Source organism: Stegodyphus dumicola, chromosome 2 (assembly GCF_044657685.1).
Source record: "Stegodyphus dumicola isolate Sdum_Otavi_A_Nest chromosome 2, ASM4465768v1".
Classification (NCBI taxonomy): domain Eukaryota; kingdom Metazoa; phylum Arthropoda; class Arachnida; order Araneae; family Eresidae; genus Stegodyphus; species Stegodyphus dumicola.
The window spans coordinates 235565881-235586979 of NC_140769.1; the positions used below are offsets into that span (position 1 = coordinate 235565881).

Consider the following 21099-nt stretch of genomic DNA (forward strand, 5'->3'; position numbering starts at 1 on the left):
GAGATGCTATATGATATACTTTGATTGTTATGAATTAATATTTTAATCAGAAATTTAAGCATTCAATATTTCTTTTAAATATTATAACATGTTAAACTTGGGATCTTTGTAATCCTTGTAGCATTTTGGCGTCGTTAAATTTACCTGCAGCTTTAGAGGATACAACTGGCAATTGTTTACCACAGTCTTTAAGGGAGAAAGCTGCAGCAGTTCAAGAGAAGGGTGGCATGGAAACAATTCAAAGACTTTTGAATGAATTGCCTTCCTTATTACAAAGAAATAATGAAATTTTGAAAGAGGTGAGTATTTTAAGTGTCCATTTTTGTACACATATTTCTAAACATCTGTCTAGACAAATTTTTTTAAACGTTTGGCTTATTTGCTTGTTAATCTTATAATTGTTTGTTAAAATAATAGATCAAGTATGAAACATCAACTCTGAATGAAAACACAATACTGGAATTAAAAATGAAATAAATGTAAATATGGCAAATTTCTGCAATTTCAATTCAAAAGATGAATTGTTTAAAAAATATTTTTGAAACTGAGTTTTATTCAGAATGTGTCAATTTAAAGTTTTTTAACCCCTCTTAATTCTTCTTTTTTAAAAATAATATTCACAATAAATGCAAAATATTTTTAACAAGTAAAGTGACTTTTAAATGATTAACTTATATTGAACAATATAAAACTGTAATATTGATGGAAAATAAAAGATCTTATTCGTCATCATGTTGTAGCAGTATCAGTTTATTACACATTGAAAATTATAACCCCAAAGAAAAATCATTTTGAGGTGTATAAAAATAGAGATGGTAGAACATCTGTAGTTGTTTGATGATAAATCAATGGATGAAGTTGACTGTATGTAAAAGAAATCTGTGTTTAAAAAAAAAAAAAAAAAAAAAAAAAAAAAAAAAAAACAGTGTCTTTAATTTTTGCCAAAGAAACGTAAACTGTGTGTGGAAACTAATAAATGTTTGACTTCACAGTGTTCTCTTTTTGATAGAACCTAACTTGCTGGCTACAGAAGAATTTCATTAATATGTGGCACTTTATAGTTCTATAATGTATTAAATTTGTGATTTAGTTTATATACCATATTAATTTTTTTACCTTTTAATATGCAGAAATTTCAAAATTGTTAAATTTTATTAAAGAAAAAATATTATTTAAGTAAGTAGAGTTTAATGTACTTGCATATATATTTAATTATGTGACTTGAAACTATCTTAAGGCAAGAGCTAATATCTTGTAACAGTAGGTAATGTTACCCATACTATGGCTTATGCATATTATAAATAATAATGGTTTAGTTTTTAATGTGATGTCAGTTTGACAGAAATATATTATAACTAGTGATAATATATTATTTCAGAGTGAACGACTGTTGAATGATGAAGAAGAATCAGATCAAGAGCTGCGTTCAAAATTTGGAAGGGAGTGGGTGCGAACACCTTCTTCAAAGCTTAATGAACCTCTAAAAAGTAACATTCAGAAGTATTCTCAGATTATAAGTACTGCAGTTTCTGCTGATGCTATTGTAAAGGAAAAATATGAAAAACATAAAGATAAAATTGCTTTGCTTTGTCTTCCAGAAGTAAGAACATATTTGCTGTTTCATATTTTTGTTTTCATATCTTTTTTTCATCTACTGCTGTGTAATATGATTGGATTTTTATGTTATGCAAAGGAGGAAAAAATTTTCATTCTTCTAATGTATTAGTAATTTGTATTTTGTATAAAAAATTATTTAGTATGCTTGATGATATTGTTCTTTTTATAATTATGGTATTAGTATGTTAGATTCACTTAAATAATATAGTGTCACTCCAAATTTTAAAATAAGAAAAAGATAAACTTTAAAAATGCATGTCACCTTTTTTGTTATTACTGTATTTACTTGCATATTTTTCCATATTTTTGCTCTTAATTTTACCTCTTGAAAATTGAGAGGGTGAAAATTACATGATGCACATACTTTCTGAGGAGAGGGTTAGAGGAAGAACGTAACAAATTAAATATATATGCATATAAATAGAGAGAGATGTGATAATATTTCTGCATTGTTTATTACAGGGAAATAACAATTATTACTTTCAACACTCTGTTTTTTATTTTGTAGTTTATCATACCATATGTACCAGGGTTGGCCAAACTTCATGTCGGTAAGAGCCACACATTTGAATTCAGGCATGTTCGAGAGCTGCATCTAGATTTTTTTAAAAGCCACAAGTTCATATTTACATCATTATAGAAGTAGTAGAGGAGTTTTAAATAGAAAGAAATCCCTGATAACTTTGTAAGAAGAGTCTAAACTAATTAATTACTTCTTTTTGGACACTGAATAATTTTAGTTTACCATATTTCATTCATATATTTTATATGCACGAGCCGCACAAATTGCCTGCGAGAGCCATATCAGGCTCGAGAGCCGCACTTTGGCCACCCCCGAACTCTTGCTGTAAATCGAATTTCTAAAGTATATGCTAAAAATGTGGGGTGAAAATGTATGCTAGTAAACAGAGTATTAATTTGAATATATGTATTTATAACACTGCTGTAGAAAATACCTTTTTGAAGGAAATTTGAAGCATGTGTTCTATGCCCTAACTTCTAGCACCACCTTTTGGGGAGATGGATGCAGTTGTGTATGTTCCTGCAAATATGTCATGAATCTAATGGAAGAAAGCAAAAATTGATTAAAATAAAAAATAAATCTATTTAAACTAACTCCATATGGATTATGGATATTTATATGATTTATTAAGTTTTATGTACCATATGTTGACATCAGAGGCATTCATTATATTTAAATCAACTAAGAATTATTTGTCTCATAAAAACTGAAATATCTTTGAGCATTGTGTATGCCATCTAGATCACTGATTTTGGTGATTAGGGCAGCAAGGGAAACACAAATAAGCCATCTGTGAGCCATTTAGACGCTAATAGTTAGATTCTAGTTCAGTGATTGGTAAATCTTATTTCTACCTTGATGGCGGTGACCAAGCTGTGTATTTGTGTCTCCCTTGATGGCAGTGACCAAGCTGTGTGTTTGTGTATAAATAGTATTTCATTTCACTGTATTTTCTTTTCTCATAGCAGGTGTTTAATATTTGAAGTAGTATTATATTACTTATGAATATTTGCCCTATAACCTCATAAATAGATAGTATTTCAGCATGAGTAGAGAAATTACTAATTTGCATCATCACAGCCAGAAAATAAGTGCCATTTTTTGAATCATAACTGTAAAAAACAGAATATACATCATCAATGATATGTGATACAATATCTATTGTAAACCACTTGGAGAATGAGCCCATAGTCCCATCTTCAGAGTATCTGCTGGATATTAATCAGAAAATGAGTTTAGTCATTAACAATGATTAAAATAAAAAAATATTTGACTACAAATCTTATGAGAATTTGGCACTTTGAAAGCACATGGTAAAATGAAGAGCATGAAACTTTTCAACAAAAAGGTTCAACATCAATTAATGCTGCAGATGATGATTAATCAGATCAGACAACTTCTTCTGGAAAGAAAATTTTCAGATATAAGAAAGTTCAACTAATTGGGTATATATCAGACTTGTAAGAGCAGACAGTAAATTTTCAGAAACCATATGCATCAAAACTTTTAAAAATGAAAAAGGAAATAACTGTCAATATATTTAAAACGGCAGGGAAAATAGTTTAAAAATAATCAAGCATTTCATGATTTGAGAAAGCAGTTGATGCGCAAAAGCTGAATGAAATCAGTATGACCCATATTTTATGCACAACAAATACATGCATTAAGATTGTAAACAGTGCACTGAAAATGGGGGGGGGGACGCTGTCATTAAGAACACAGTAGAGTTGAATAATTAAATTATCCTCTCTGTAGATGAAAGTAATACTATAAATCAGTTGCCTTTGCTCAGTATTTAAGAACAACATTTTTAGACATAAATGATATTAACCAATTTTTTTCCAGATGTAAATTGCGATTTTTTTTTTAATGTAAAGATGTCCACTGCAGAAGGAATATTCAAGACAGATCATCACCAAACTTGAGTAACATTAAAACTTTCTTTGCTTAAGCTGTTGGGAAAATGAAATTCCGCCATAATCCTGTGATCTTGGAGAGTGCTGAATGTCACTATGTGCCCCATCTCATTTTATGATTAAGCCTAACATAGAAAAATAATTGCTATAAATATGATTTTTATTGAAATATTTGTTTTCTTATGCATATTAATTGAATATTATTTTTTTGTAATATAAAGACAAAATGCTGATATTTAAAATGAAACTTTAAAATAACTTAAATTGCAACATGAGTAATAATTTAAGAGGGTAAGTATTTGTGGCTGTTATATTGTATCATCATATCTATAACCAAAATTTTAAGTGTGTAATATTCACTGTGTGAAATATTTACTGCATTTTGAAACTAACATCTCATTTTAAGGAACAATTATTGTCTGGCATTCCCACTGGTAGTCCTTTGGCTTCTTGTCCATCTGTAGACAAGCTTAAAAGTTTAATGCATGAAGTGGAAGCTCTGAAAGCTGAAAGAGAGACATTATTGGGAGAACTTGAAAGTGCAGCTACTGATATGAGTAAGTGTAAAAGACAATGATCGCCAGACATTTTTGGTTAATGGTATCCTTGATATATCAGATTTTCCTATATGGGCCTATTTTACAGTGTGTAGTTGATGCATTTAAGATAGCTAAATTAAGGAATAAATTAAACATGTGTTTAAAATTTGGAAACAGTTAATATAAAAACTATTAAAGAAATGCATATTTTGAGCAATGACATCGTTAAATAAATAAATCTTAATATGAAGATTAATTGTGATCTTCCTATTGTGCCAATTAATAATAATAAACGAATCATTTTGAAATTTACATTTCAAATCTTTAGAAATTTTGAAATCACTGGACATAACTGTGTAGTTCCATTCTTTTGAATTCTTTCTTTAATGTATTGCTTCAAAATAGCTGAATAAGATCCATCTACAGAAGTAAAAAATGCACGTGAACTATTTAAATATCTCCGTCAAAAATGTGTTCAAACCAATTGGCACGCTAAATGCTTTTCAGAAATAGTGGTTTGTATGTGTTTGTGGATGTCCTTCTTACCATAATATTAATTTATTGTTGGTCTGATTCTAAAACTCACATGGACTAATTATCATTCCATGAAAGTATAGATATTCTTCGCAGCCCTTCATGGTAAACTCACAGTGCTCCGTAGCATCGTAACATGTAGTTTGAGAACACTGTTTTAAGGAAATGTGATTAAATTTTTGAAATTCAAGATGATTTTATGTGTGAAGTCTTGGAAATTAATTTTTAATTCATATTTCTATTTGGAATTTTTTGAAGTATTTCTTACATGAAAACAAACAGAACCTAAATTTCTTAAAAAAATGTTCAATAAACAATTCATGCTTGACATTTAAAGCATAAAGTTAAGTGACATTTAAAGCATCTTCAATAAACAATTCATGCTTGACATTTAAAGCATAAAGTAGGTACATTTAACAAATGTATATATTTTTTGTTAAAAAGATAAATCTGATTTAGGTTCTGGGTTAAAATTTGAAAGGTATTGTAAATTTTGTATACTTGCAGTGAAACATAGAATTAATCAAAAAATTTTGTTTCATTTCAAGGATAATACTCCTACGTGCATACATGCATACAATAGCAGATATTGATTGCAATTAAGATTTTGAATTCTGGGAATTAAGTTTTTCAGACTAAACCAAGAAGAAATTGTAAATATTATGATTGTCTACTTAAATTAAAACATTTTCAGCCTTGCTGTCATGTATTTTGAGGAAGAGTTTAATTCAGAAATGTAAAATTAAGCAATAGCAAAATATTCTTTGAAAGTATGTTATTGTTCAAATTAATAAAAAAAATTAAATATTTAAACAAAGAAAAAGACAGTAGCAATTTGTATGAAGATGTATAGAATCTTATCATTTTCATTTATTTTATTTTTCACACACAGTGGTCTGTAGATAAGAGAATTAGAGAGAAATTTTGTAATGAGACTATGTAGTACGAGGTATCAGGAACTTTTGATATTAATGATGTAAACAATAATATACTTTTGTTGTAAATTATTATGATGCACGCTTTGCTTTTAAAAGTTAGTTTTGATATGGGAAAAAAAAAAAAAAAGGTGGTAATTTTATTTTTTTATTTTTAATAAATGAAAATCTTGCACTTGGGGATGATTAGCAACATTTTTCTTTTGTCTTGGATATAATTGCTGTAAAATGAAAAAAGTAACTCTTTGACAGGGGAAAAAAGATTTCAAAGCATGGGTAAAATTATATTTAAGAATTTTAAAGCCACATATTATTATTAAGGTAGTATAATTGTGATTTTAAATTTTATTCATGATTTTAATATTTTGTTGTCAGAATTATACCTTTCATATTTTATGATATATAAATCTTGTAAGATGACTTAGAACTTGTTTTTAGAATTGGAAAGGCATAGGAGAAGTTAAAGGAATCTTATGTATGACTACCATGCAGTACATTTTTGGTTCTTTGCTTTGCATGTAGCAGATTTGTATCTTGGTGCCAGTAGGTATAAACCATGCAAAATATATTTCTTGGAAATAAAAAAAGCTTTTACCTCAAATTCATGCATGATATATCAGAAAAGCATTAGATATCTGGTCGTGACTAAAGTTTTTCACCAAAAAAAACTTCTTAATTGAGTTTAAAACATAAAAGCAGTACCTTTAGCGTGGGTAGTAATCACCATCCAAATCTATGATTTTCTGCCAACATTTTGTTAGTTTTTCAAAGCCTTTGGCCCAGAAACTTGGTGGCCGAGAGTCCAAAAACAGATCAACCTCATTTCGGACTTCCTGTGCAGAATGGAAGATAGCACCAGCAAGATATAGCTGCAGGTGTGAAAAAAAGTAGAAGGCCTAAGGAACAATGTGAGGGTTATATGGTGGGTGTGACGAAAGATTCCATTCAACTCCATACAGAGTCCAGCTGATGAGAGCAGACGCACGTGGTCTTGCATTATCTTGATAGAACAGTTCCTTTTTGTGCTGGAACTCAGTTTAACTTCCTTTATAACAGCGTTAACACAGACTAGCATCTCACTGTAGACCCTACTGTCAAGGGTTTTATATTTTTCCAGATATATTTTGTAGAAAATACCATGGCAGTCCCAGCAGATACAAGACATGATCTTTTTGTTAGTCAAATTGCACTTTGCAACGCTGCTGATGGGCTCACCAGGTGCTGACCAATCTCCTTTGCAGCCTACGCTGTTGAAATAAATCCACTTTTCGCCACAAGTGACAATCCAGTTTCCATGATATTTGAGCAGATTATTGCAAGCCCGATCATCTTATCAAGCCTTATCTGCTTGAGTCAGCTCATGCCGCAACCAACAACTGAACTTGTACATAAAGTTTATGTGATGCATAGCACAAATAATGGACAGGGCACTAACGTCTAACTCCTTAGCAAGCTCTAAAGTGGTTGCATACTGATCTTCTTCCACAAGTTCTCACAGGTGGGCCTCATCAATATCAATAGGCCAGGCAGAGCACTCTGCTTCTTGAATGTTATAGTCCTTGTTTTTCAATTTTAGTTATCAAATGCTATATGATACAACATTAGTACTTAAAGCTATACACATGATTTGGTGTCATTCTGTAACTGACTTTTTGCAACAGAACTGGAAGTAAATGATGGTTCTAATCTGATAAGGTGATAATTCCAATGCAGACACCCTTTACTTAATGAAATTTGTTTACAAATTTCACAACACAGTGTTCTAAAGCTGTACTGTTTCTTTCAAATGCCAATGATTAAACATGCTAATGCAAACTATTTGCACAGACAATATTTGTGGCAATAGAAAACTTTCATTAAAAATGTTATATAATATTTCATTAAAATATTATATATATTAATATTATATGATATGGTGTGCGATCTCTAATCAAAACAGTGAAATTAATGAGAAATGAAAGCAGTGTTTTCAGTTATCTGAATAATAGTAGAGCATGCCAATGGGTTTGTTTAATAAGCAAATGTGAAAGTGCTGTGTTTATTTAGAATAAAGTTGTGAATAAATAATAATGATTGTTTATAAAAAATTGTATTTATTTTTTATCATTGATAATTTTTATTTGGGGCATATATTCATAAAGGATTAAAAACGTGTTCGAAACAGTTTTATTCATTACACGTGGTTTGCTACAGTAAGTGATATTTTTCCAGTGAAGTTTCACTTTGCCCTCCCTTCCCTGTAAGTCTATTAAACCAATTTGTAACATTCTTTTAGCATTGTTGTAGGTTATGTGTAATTTTTTTCAAAATCTATGTTGCTCTTTTGAAGACTGCATGTGATAGCTCTTTTATTAAAATCATGTAGGTTTTAACCATATATAACCATATTATTTACCATATTATTGCTTTCTTTTTTACTTTATCCTTCAGTAGTACATGTTTAAAGCATGAAACATATTTTTTCCTACATGTAATCATGTGATGCATTTTGCTTTTATAATATTGAGCACCATTTATAAAATGAGCCAAAGCAACTGAATAAGAATTTTAAATCAGTTGTGTGAAAAATTCTGTTTGTATTCTAGGTCAAAAACGTTTAATTGAAATTGGTCAAAAACTTTTAGTTGAAATTTGAGAGAAAGAGGGCTGGTATCTAAATTAACCACTTAATATGTTAATTTATCATAAATTATATTATGTATATTTAGTATTTTCAAAATTAGCTATTTTTTAAATTCTTATATTATGTTTTCTGCATGAGTCTAAAGAAGTTTCTGTTTTTTATTTAAGTTTTTGAATTTATTAAAATGATTACAATACAAATCTCTAGACTTATTGACTATAAGGAGATATGTTAAACATCCAAAACATCCAAACTTATACAAGCATCAAAAATAAAATAGAAAAGAAAATACAGTACAACTCCAATTATCCGAACTTCGACTATCCGTATCCCTGATTATCCAAATCACTTTCAGAATTTTTCAAAATCAACTGAAGAAGAGAAGGAAAAGATAGGAGAAGGTGAGGATAACGTGTCACTTTTAGGAATTAAGAAATATTCTTTTGGATGTTCAGAAGTTAGTGCTGAGGATACAACAGAATGGATGGTGTAGGATTCATCAGACTCTGAGTTTAAAATTCTAAATGATGGTAAACTTATTGAAAGTGTCGAGGAAGAAGATGACCATAATGTCGAAGTTGAAGCAAACACAGAATCATCAACTAGTGAAGCGTTTGCCAGCCTTGAAGTGGATGAAGCGTAAGCCTAAGTGTGACCACATGTATCTTTTCATTGTCAAGCAGATGTGGGACTTGGCTGCCCGAAAGCGGATGAAGACAGTCAAACAGCTCATTTTAACTGAGATGTTCAGGAAACAATAATTTTCAGCACTTGTAAGTCCTCTACAAGCACTTACAAGTGCTGAAAATACAACATGCATGTAAAAGTGTTGCATTTTCATTTTAATTAAAACCTCTTTTTCTTTAAAAATAGTTTTTTTCTCCCGTTTTTAACATACAGTACACACAGTAATTAATTAAAGTGTACATATACCCTTTCTACAGAAAAAAATCTAGTTATCTGAATTGGGTCCAGTCCCAGTTTATTCAGATAACTGGAGTTCTACTGTATATTATTTTTAAAAAATGCTATGAAATAATAGATTTTGGATGACAGATTTTTAGTCTGAAGAAATCATTGTTCAGTTCGTCCAAAATGAGATAGATCTCTTGATACAGTAATGCCTGAATATGGGAGATGCATATTCATGGAAAACCTATTTCTAAATATAGAATATGTCTAAAAGAAACTAAAGTAATAAATAAAAGTATATAATTTACAGTGACGGAATCTGCGAAGTTAGTAAAGTACTAAAAGATATATGCTAAGGTACTTCTTCCTTCATTTGAAAAATCATTTATGATTCTGTCATGTTATTTACTCATGTGTTGATAGTTGTTTCTTATATTTTCAGAGGCAAAGTTCATGTCTGCATTAGGCGAAGGAGGAGTGAATGAACAAGCTCTTTCATTAGAAACTCTGGGAGAAATTTATGGGCCAATACAAAAGCGTATTCGAGATAACATTGCAAAACAGGAGCAGTTAGTTCATGACATTCAGGTATTATAGCATTGTGAATTCATATTTCTTGCTGTCCTTACAATGTTATTGAATTCATGATTGATCGTTTGCACCTGAGTAAAATTGGTCATTAAAAAAGAAATGTAAAAATTGTGCAATAAATTTGCCACCTGACTGTCATAAATTTGTTTATAAGTTTACAAAATAAAATAAATAAATAAAAAGTGTTGTATATATAATCTGTAAATAAGAAGAAATAACCAATTTTGATTTAATTTAATGTTAAAAAACTAAAATTAGAGTTTTTGATTCAAAATTTTCTAAGATATACATGAATTTACATATTTGCGCAGTTTGAAATTTGGCATCTTTTATTGAGCGATAATAACGCCAAATGTATGGATTTTGTTACAGTGAATTGCCACATCTAAAATTTAAAGGGGAATCTACTTCAATTAAGTTGGGTGTTCAAAGAGAAAATATTTGGACTTATACACCAGTAAATAGCAACAACTGAGTTTGTGATTACGAAAAAGACAAAAACAATATCTTTGCAGATTAAAGTGAAGAGCGACTGTTTTTTTGACTACGTGGTTGTATAAATTTAATTTACTTCATAGAACATCATATCGTATCATAAACGGAGCATCTCATGATTTCTCAGTCGAATTATTTAAAGATTCCGGAATTTATCCAGTGACTTATATAGATATCGGCTAAAGCCATTTTGCCGCTTGATGAAACCAGTCTTTCCTTTCATCTCACGCCTTCCAAGTGCTTAGCCTGTAAAGACTGATAAAGGCTCTGACCAAATCTTGATGAAATTGATTGATTTAGATTATTAAGTTACGGCAAAGCCAAGCTACTGCCTTAAAGGAGTGATGCCTTCGTGAAAAACTTTCTAAGCAAAAACCAGCTCGTATACATGTTACACATGAGAGAAACCATGAAAACGCCCATGCAAGCAGCCCGTTCACCGGGATTCAAACACCACATCGAACTACCAGTATTTAGCAACTTTACTGCTCGGCCGTTTGTGGGCCCTTTTGAAATGGAAGGTGATAAATTTATTTAAAATTAATGTCAGTAATACCAATATGTTTTGAAAAGTTGGATTCTTTTTAATATACTTGCAGAATGCCTGAAAAAAAAGAGCAAGCCATTAAGAAGAAAAAATAAATTTTTTTGTAAAATTTAGTATTTTTTAAAAAATTTAAGTTTTTTAAATTTTGTGATATTAGATATCTTGCAATTTCAAAAATAAAATATTTGACTAAAATATGAACAACATTTTAAGAAATTAAATGCAGGATGATGAAATTGTGTAAAGCAATGGGCACAATGATAAAACTGTTTAAAGCAATATATTGAAGTCATCCTAAATTAAAATGTCGGATATATATCTCTCTCTTTTATATATCTTTTTTGAATGGAACATTCAAAGGCATGTTAACTGTGCTTTCCTGTATTTTCTCTTTTAATATATGCAGTTTTCAAACGCTTAATAGTCTGGCTCACAAAGTATTCTTCCAAAAGGAACACAATTGAAATAAATAAAATAAAATTCTGGAAAATTTATATTAATAAATATATTTAAAATGCGCAGTTCGAATGAATGAATAGAAAATTTTAAAACAATTATCGGAAGAGACAATGCAACACAAAAAATTAAAATAAAAGTCTAAAAATTCAAAAATTACCTAAAATAATAACTATGACTAAAAATATAGTATAAAGGAAACTATTTGAAAAATAAATAAATAAATAAATAAACGATGCACCTTTTATTTAAACTACACAGTTTGAATGAGTAAATAGAAATTTTTAAAACAGTTATTTGAAAGAAACCATGCAACTTAAACAACTAAAAAAATATTTAAAATAATAACATAAAAATGTAATATAAAGAGCATTATTTGAAAGAAAGAATGAAGTTTTTTTTTTCCCTCATGCACAATGTAAAAACAAAAAAGAAAATGGTTTGCCATATATTAAGAAGTTTGGCAAGTGAACTATTCTTGGCGATAAATTTTTGAATTTCTCCATAAATTTCAAACCAAATTTTACAAAATTTAATATTTATGCACAATTTGAGTCGTAGAATCAAAATATGTAAAAAAATTGGTATGTTAGAATGTAAAATACCTATGTAAAATACCTATGTTAGAATAGTGCTATATTTAAATCTAATATATATCCTAAGTCGTGCTTTTGAGACATGAAAAACGCAATTTGAATTTTGTCAGTCGGCCCAGTAGAACGCGAGATATAGAACTGTCCCTTTTTGTTTCCCGCAGTGTACATCATTAACATGACATATAAGAAAAAATTTACTTATCCTTGCCATTGATGCAACTGAAAAAAGTTCAAAACAAATTTGTCAAATTCTTAGTTTTCTAACCAAAAATGCAGCAAATATAGTTTAAATGAGGAAAAAGAAAATCTGCATATACTTTTATAGTTATTCAGCTCATATACTTAGTTTATTGGTGAAAAACTTAAGTATATCAAATACTATTGAGTATGTTATTTAAATCATAAGCTATAGATATCACTTTTGAAATCACCAGCTTTCTAGAGCCACAGTTAACCCTTTAAATTACAAGTAAAATTATACACAACTAACACCACCAAACACAAAAATTTGAGAAAATTAAGATAATGCAAAATTTCTTTATTTATATTATATTTAGCTTCAGAGAGGTTAGTAGCATCATAAAAAAAAAAAAAAAAAAAAAAAAAAAAAAAAAAAAAAAAAAAAAAGGGGGCGAGGGTAACCTTATATTACTAAACAATATAACAACAATTTACAGATATTTGCCTAAACCTATAATCTTATAAACATACTTACAAACTTACACTGCTAGCATATAAACTTAGACTAAATAAAATGCTCCTATAAACGACAGAATCAAAAGTTTTTTTGACTGTGGTATATTCTAAAACACTCTTTGGTGGTGTGACTACAAACATGGCATATGCTTTGGCCTTTTCTTCTCCCAGCAATGGGCAGAACATTGTCCAAAAAATGTCTTTCGATGAAATTACAGGCGGCTCGTTGGCCAAGCAATTCTCCACTTCATCTACCAGGTCGAACTGGAATAAGGGTTCTGCGTTTTGATAAAATTTGTAGTATAATGTTTCTAATAAAGTCTTTCAATAACAAGTCATTGCTTCCTGTTTTTACCAGAAATATATCATATGAATTCAAAATATAAATGTCTATTTAAGATCAAAGATATATACCATAGATTTTTTGGTAATTTAAATCATTTTTCTTTGAAAAATTCAAGTAGGTGTACTATGTTCAAATCGATTAATTATTGATTGATTAATGTAAGGATATTTCTACGCATTTTATTTATCAGTGGGCTTATTTCCATGTGAGCATATATCACTGTGAGCTTTTTTCCGCTTGAGCATATTTCTAAGTGAGCATTTTTCCATGTGAGCTTTTTTTCTATGTGGGCATATTTTTGTGTGGGCTTTTTTCCTGTGAGCATTTATACTGCAAACCGGGATTATTACGAACCAGAAAATCGACAGACTAAATAGTTCGAAAATGGAGGGCATTCTTGAAAATTTGTAAAAGAAATGATCGGTTGTAAGACAATTAACTATGAAACATATAACCAAAGTCGAAACAAATTTAGCAAATAATATTCCGCTAAATGAAAAAATTAAAATAATCGAGGATTTGTATGAACAGCTGATTGAAAAAATCAACAAACTGAAAAGTTTAGATTACGAAATCGAAACAAAAGTAACTTCAGAGGAGATTGAAAATGAAGTTACCTTAAGTCAAAAATACCTGGATAAAAACGGTTATGGAGAGGAAGAATGCAACGATTTTTTAAAAGGAATTCGGAATGCTCTAGAACAGTTCATCAGAACGACACGGCTAATGTTGCACTTCCAGATGAAACGAAAACAGTGAAATTACCACGTCTGCAAATCGGGAACTTATTACAGAGATTCGTGTAAATGGTTGGACTTTTGGAACTAGTTCGAAAATACAATTCACAATCGTAGTGGATTGAGAAAAACTGAAAAATTTGTGTACTTAAAATCCTTGCTTGGCAGTAATGCTTTAGCTGCCATTTCTGGTTTTGCTTTAAGTGGCCAGAATTATGATTCCGCAATAGAAATGTTGAAAGACGTTTTGAAAGACAAGATGTTGTTATCACTTCGCATATGAATAAATTATTATCTCTCGAACCAGTGGGGAACATTTCAAATGTTAAAGCACTGCATAAGCTGTACGATGAATGCGAAGCCAACATTCGAAGTTTAGAATCGTTAAATGTTACTTCTGGAAGTTATGGAAATATTCTCTGTCCTATAATTTTGCAGAAATTTCCAGACGAATTAAATTTGGAATTTAATCGAAGTCGAAAAATAGATGCAGGATTTGATATAAAAGAACTTATAGAATTCTTAAAAAAGGAAGTTAAATGTCAAGAAGCTCCAAGTTTAATCAACTCTGTGAAAACGAATCACAAACCATACATTCGTCAAAATGAACAACATACGAAAGCTTATCCGAATTATAAACCGATAGTTTCGACTGCTTCAGCTTTATCAACAATTGGATACAAATGTATATTTTGTGATAAAAAAGACCATACGAAATATAAATGTACTGAAGTGAACTCTGAAGAGAAATGCAGCATTTTGAAACATACATTAAAGTGTTTTCTGTGTTTTGGATGTAAATACTTAGCGATCAACTGTAAGAATTAACAGTTTTCCTGCAAAAATTGTCGCGGTAAACATTATGAAAGTGTTTGTGTAAATCCCGCATCAGCTGTCTCCAGTGTAAAAAATAAGGAAACCGAAACATCGACGGAAATTGTTCAAAATTCTTCTGCTAAAACAGGTTCTAATATTATACTTCAAACAGTGTATGCTGTGGCATAGGGCAGAAATAAGAATTGTATTGTGAGGTGTCTTCTTGATGGCAGTAGCCAAATCTTTGCAATTCGAGAAGATTTATCAAGAAAATTACAATTACCAGTAAAAGGAGAGACTGTTCTAAATCTGCATACCTTCGGCGAAAAAAATGGGAAGCACTGGCGTCGAAAGAAAGTTGAACTTACGCTCCGAAACATTAATGAACCTGAAAAATGCATTCGAAGCCATTGAATTACCCGTTATAACAAATGCCAATATACAAGTACCAGATGTAGAAATAAAATTCAACCTCCAAGCATTCGGCATCACTTTGACAGACTGCGCCACCGCCGATGGAGTGAGTCATATTTCGGTTTTAATCGACGCGGACATTATTTGGAAAATAGCAAGGGAAAAAATAAAAAGGATAAACAGAAATGCCGTAGTGATGAAAGCCTTGTTTGGGTGGTGTATACTAGCAAGGGAAGAAATAAAAAGGATAAACAGAAATGCCATAGCGATGAAAACCTTGTTTGGGTGGTGTATACAAGGCAAATTCTCTTCATCGGACTTCCAAATCCATTATGCGTGTTTCAACGTAAGTGTAGAAGAGAAACTTCTAAAAAGCATCGAATCGTTTTGGGATATTGAATCTATAGGAATTAAAAATATTTCTGATGAAGAACAAAGTGAAATGGCCTTACAAGTATTTAACAACTCGATTACACAAAAAGGATCAGATAAGATACCTGGAAGCCAATGATATAATGAAAAAAGCATCAATAACTTTGACCAAATGAAATTCTAATTCGGATGCTGTAAACAACCAGTACAAATAAAGTGACAACTTCGTTAGCTTTAAATCGCCTGACTGTGATTCCCCTTCAGATATTCTTGGACTTAAGTGGAAAACTCATAAGGATATTTTCTGTTTTAATGCTCAAGACGTTATTGATTTCATCCAGTCAAATGACCAAACAAAATGTTGTGTTTTGAAAGCCACTTCAAAAATCTTTGATCCTGTTGTGTTTCTTGCTTCGTATGTTATTCAAGCAAAAGTTTTGTTTCCAAGATTTGTGGTTGAAAGGTATAGATTGGGATGAAATTATCCCACCAGAATTGTAAGACAGGTGGGACAAATGGCATAGGCAACTATGTCATCTACCTAATATCCAGATACCTCGGTGGTATTTTCGTGATGTTGATGAAACATTGGAACTACATTGTTTTTGTGATTCATCTCAAAGTGCTTACAAAGCAGCAGTATATGTGAAATTCCGTAGCTTAAAATATTCTGGTACAAGTTTAGTGATAGCCAAGAGCAGAGTGGCTCCCCTGAAAAAATTATCTTTACCAAGACTCGAGCTCATGGCAGCAGTGCTAAGTGCAAGACTTGTAACTACAGTCCATGTGCATTTTCCTCAAGCTAAGATTCATTTATGGACAGATTCTCTTATTGTGCTTCACTGGATAAAGAACTCACCACGGCGATGGAAAACATTTGTACAAAATTGAGTGTCTGAAATTCAAGACAAAACATCCCCAAGTATGTGGCATCATTGTCCTGGTTCAGAAAATCTGGCCGACAAAATCACATATGGTGTTAAAGTGAGTGAGCTTGTAGTAGATCAAGTGTAGTGGCATGGACCTCCATGGCTTCATCAAGATGAAATAATTTGGTTTAAAGTGAATGAGCATTGTAACATAGTAGATAGTGTTGAAGAAAGAGCTGTGATTCAAGTTAATAGCAGTGTTCAACTTTTACAACCTGTGTTAAAAATAGAGAACTTTATTGATTTAGGTAAACTTTTAATCATGTCATATGTATTTAGATTCATTAAGAATTTGAAGTCACAGAATAGAGTGATTGGTCTTGTGACTAAAAATGAAATATGTAATGCTATGTGTTATTGGATTATCTTATCACAAGGTGAGTATTTTTTTGCAGAATTGAATGATGTTAAATGTAAAAAAAACCATTGTCTCAAAATTCCAAATTGTTTGGGTTAAATCCAGTAATGGATGAAAAAGGTTGTTTAAAAGTTGGAAGTAGATTAGCAAAATCATCATTAGATTTCGTGATGTTGATGAAACATTGGAACTACATTGTTTTTGTGATTCATCTCAAAGTGCTTACAAAGCAGCAGTATAAGTGAAATTCCATAGCTTAAAATATTCTGGTACAAGTTTAGTGATAGCCAAGAGCAGAGTGGCTCCCCTGAAAAAATTATCTTTACCAAGACTCGAGCTCATGGCAGCAGTGCTAAGTGCAAGACTTGTACCCTTTGCAGTTTGTTTACCACCCCATGCCAAGTCATGCCACCCTGTTAAGCAAAAAATGGCTTCTTTTTACTATTATGTTTTCCACGCGCTAAAAGTTTGTTCCTCTGAATCTTTGTTTACCGATGAACTTAATTATTTGAGAGCAGTTGCGATTGACCGTGGATTTTCTCCCGTGATTATTGATAAAGCCGTCAAAAAATTTTCAGATTCCCATCAAAGAAGACATTCCACTGTTAGAAATAATATCAATGACCTTGTCGTGCCTCCATTTTATCCTTCTGTTAGCTATAAAATTGCACGGATTCTCCAGAAATTCAATTTTCAAGTCAGTTTCTCCCCTATTAATAAAATTCACCCTTCGATTCTAAAAGATTGCGTTTCTGTCTTGAATTCTTGGGGAATTTATAGTATATCATGTCAGTGTGGTTTAAGATATATTGGCCAAACAAAAAGAGCGTTGAAGTTTCGTATCAAGGAACATGAATCTTATGTCAAAAAAGGGGAAATTAACAAGTCTTCAATAGCGTATCATAGCTGGACTTTTAACCATAATTTTGATTTTGGGTCTGCAAAAATCATCCAAAAGGCTTCTTCCATAGGCGAATTGGATTTTCTTGAGGCTTTTCACTTTCACAAAGATTTAGAAAGTTTAGTTAATGATTTGAAGTCCAATCCAGTCCTTCCTAATGCCTTTAAAATTCTACTTTCTTAATTCAATTATTTTTGCCGATAGATGGCATTACCTCCTCGCACTTGGTACTACCAGAGGGTATAAAAATCCGTTCAGTGGTTGCTTTCCATTATTTGAAGTTCAGATTTTGAGCGTAATGTGCATTTGCCCCTCGCTCCCTATTTTAACTTCGCTAATATTTCTTTATGCTTGATCAGACAGCCTGGCTCAGTAAAAGTAGGCGGCCAGTGCAACTCTGATTAAAAATCTAGTTATATCCACGTGCAGTGCTGATAAGCACCACGTGTTTCTGTGATTCCTATTTTCTTCTTTCTATGTATTTCTTTCTCCTGATGAGGAGGGACCTTTAGCTGCCCTCGAAATCGATTGAGTGTTGCATTATACCTACGCTAAATATAAGGTTGTTTTTTACGATTTTGATCATCATTAGATGTTGATGAAATTCAGCCTATTATATTACCAAATAATTATTTTGAACTGTCATGAAAAGGTACATCATAGTGGTGTAAAGGAAACTTTAGTGCAGTTAGAGGGGTAAGTGCAAGTAAGAGTAAGAAACTTTAAACATATGCAACTTTTCTGTATATGTGTAAGATTAAAAAAATATATATGTAAATAAAAAAATTTTGTTTTTGTTTTTGTTTTTGTTTACATATATATAACACAATACCTTAACTCTAGTTTAATTTGGTTATTTTCCATTTTCTCTCCTAGCAATACTAACTACTTATAATAAAATACTCTAAACTGCATCATTTCAAAAATCATTATATCATATGATTCTTGCATAGCACTAATGATGCAGACACTTACATAAAGCTCCTACTAGTTATAATTTAAGAAACTTAAAATTAACCAATCAAAATAAACCCAAACTAAATAATTTTGAATCAGGTGTTATCTTGACATGTTGCATTCACTGTCTGCTTTTCTGTGTAACTATCAATTCTTTTCATATCACAACATTTTAAAAATTCAAATATACTTTCAGAACAGGTGCGCTTACTGCGCCAATTTATCAGTGATGCATTAAAAGTGTTTATCATAGAAAATAAAGAAATATTATCTAGGGCCATGATTACAATTACTTGGTTATGCATCTATATTTCTACATTATCTAAATTATTGCCTACATGCAGTATATGTGTGTGCGTAATAATTTGTTATTATTTGATTGCTTCCATCAAAGCTCAATATATGTCAAGTTGATAAATGAACCACAAGTATCTTATATTAAAAGTACATTTTTAAATTTTCTCTGATAGATCTGTATGTGTAAATCAGTCTTGTGATTGCTTTGCAGGTGGCAAATAATGAATTTTCTCAAGAAAAAAATACTGGGGGTTCTGCTGGTAGGAGAGAAAGCATGTTAAGTGATTTGGCTTCAGCTCATGATGCATATATGGAATTACTTCGAAATTTGGAAGAAGGTTCTAAGGTACATACATGGAATTATGCATGCTTAATTATCTCAATAAATTTCTAATTTAAGTCATTGCAGTTGTAAATATATTTTATGTTTTGAGAATTTTAAATAATTTCCTATTTAAAATTAATGAAATTCATTTCAAATTTAATAATTCTAAAATGTTTGTTTTATGTGTAGACATACCATTGTGCTTTTTCATTTATGCAATTGAATTGTTGGTGTGCAAGTCTACTAAAACTAGATTACTCACTTCACATGTGTGTCATATTTTAGTAATTCTTGCAGCATGTTAAACATTTTCCACTCTAATTATTGTTGAAATTTAGTCATTCAGTCTTTGAGCAATGCCTGAAGTGTTCATCAGCTGTTACAATATTTGTTATTTAAATATCAAATCACATCTTGTCACTTGGTAAAATAAAACAAGGACAAGTAACAGTTAGAGTCAGAGTCATGCCATACACCATTTTCAAATACAGTAATTAATATTATTCATATATAATGTTTTACTTTCCTCACCCATCAAAAAATCTGGAACAATGTATTTGAAGATGAAATTGTGCTGAACACTATTCATTTAGAAATTAGATTTTTATCAAGTGATTGAATTAAAATGAGTAGTCACATTTATCAAGTGTAGAATTAAAATGAGTGGTAAAGAGCTCCACTTTGCTATAAAATGTGATATATTTCCTGAAATAACTTTGGAAATGGCTAGCATAACAGGTCATTATTTGCAGAGCCAGCTACTTTTATTTTTCAAAGTTATCTGCATGTGTAAAATTATCCATGTTTTATTTTGAAATTCTGGTCCATATTTTTGTTGCTAAGAAATTTTATATAAGAAAAATCGTTTAATTTAACTCCTAGGATTATCTTATACATCTGAACTCATATATTATCATTAATTAATAATTTATCATGCCTTTCCTTTTTAGTTTTACAACAATCTGACTGAAGTTCTAGTTAACTTTCAAAACAAGATTAATGATTTTTGCTTTGCTCGGAAAACTGAAAAAGAGGACTTCTGTAAAGATCTTCAGAAAAACATAGTGACTGAAGCAAGCCAGCCTACCCCCTTGGCACCTCCCCGTCACAATGGTAAGTGTCCATTTAAATTAATCTTTAACCCTTTGACGGACGGTGGGACGCCAGGCATCCCACATTTTTTATCAGTTTTCATCTCCCAGATGAAAGCTGCAAAATTCCATTTAAAATACATACAATTATGCCTTTTAGTTCTCTAAATTTATAACAGATGGCAGCACTAGTATTCATTCATAGAAATAATGTAAAATAATAATTCTTTGCAGGTCTAATTTTGAAGCAGTTTTTTTCATTTATTTCTGATGCAATTTAAATCATCTGAACAACTTTTGGTGTTAGAATGAATATTTTTATGTGAAAGTTTACTTTTCTAAAAAAATTATTATTTGAATTCATATATATTAAGAATGGTTGAAATTAAAAGGTGGGACCAAATACATCCCATCGCGCATGTGGGAATTCCCGCTACTAGATAGCAAATATTTTTAAATTCAAGTATCATGTTCATTTTATATGTTGATAATGTAAATTTATATTTTTAATAAATTGGAATAATTTAATTTTTAATAAATTGAAAAATGTGTAGTATTTTTTTTGAAAGAAATGAA

At 30.6% G+C, this 21099-nt stretch overlaps 1 protein-coding gene across 1 annotated transcript in view; it reads left to right on the top strand.

Annotated features, from left to right (window-relative positions):
• The window catches only part of LOC118179278 (programmed cell death 6-interacting protein-like), a 117187-nt gene that overhangs the window by 88287 nt on the left and 7801 nt on the right, over positions 1–21099 (top strand). Inside the window, exons 10-15 of the mRNA XM_085811905.1 lie at positions 122–299; positions 1379–1600; positions 4463–4613; positions 10042–10187; positions 19319–19453; positions 20383–20545. Coding sequence (XP_085668031.1) covers positions 122–299; positions 1379–1600; positions 4463–4613; positions 10042–10187; positions 19319–19453; positions 20383–20545 — 995 coding nt within the window. The remainder of the gene's footprint in view (positions 1–121; positions 300–1378; positions 1601–4462; positions 4614–10041; positions 10188–19318; positions 19454–20382; positions 20546–21099) is intronic.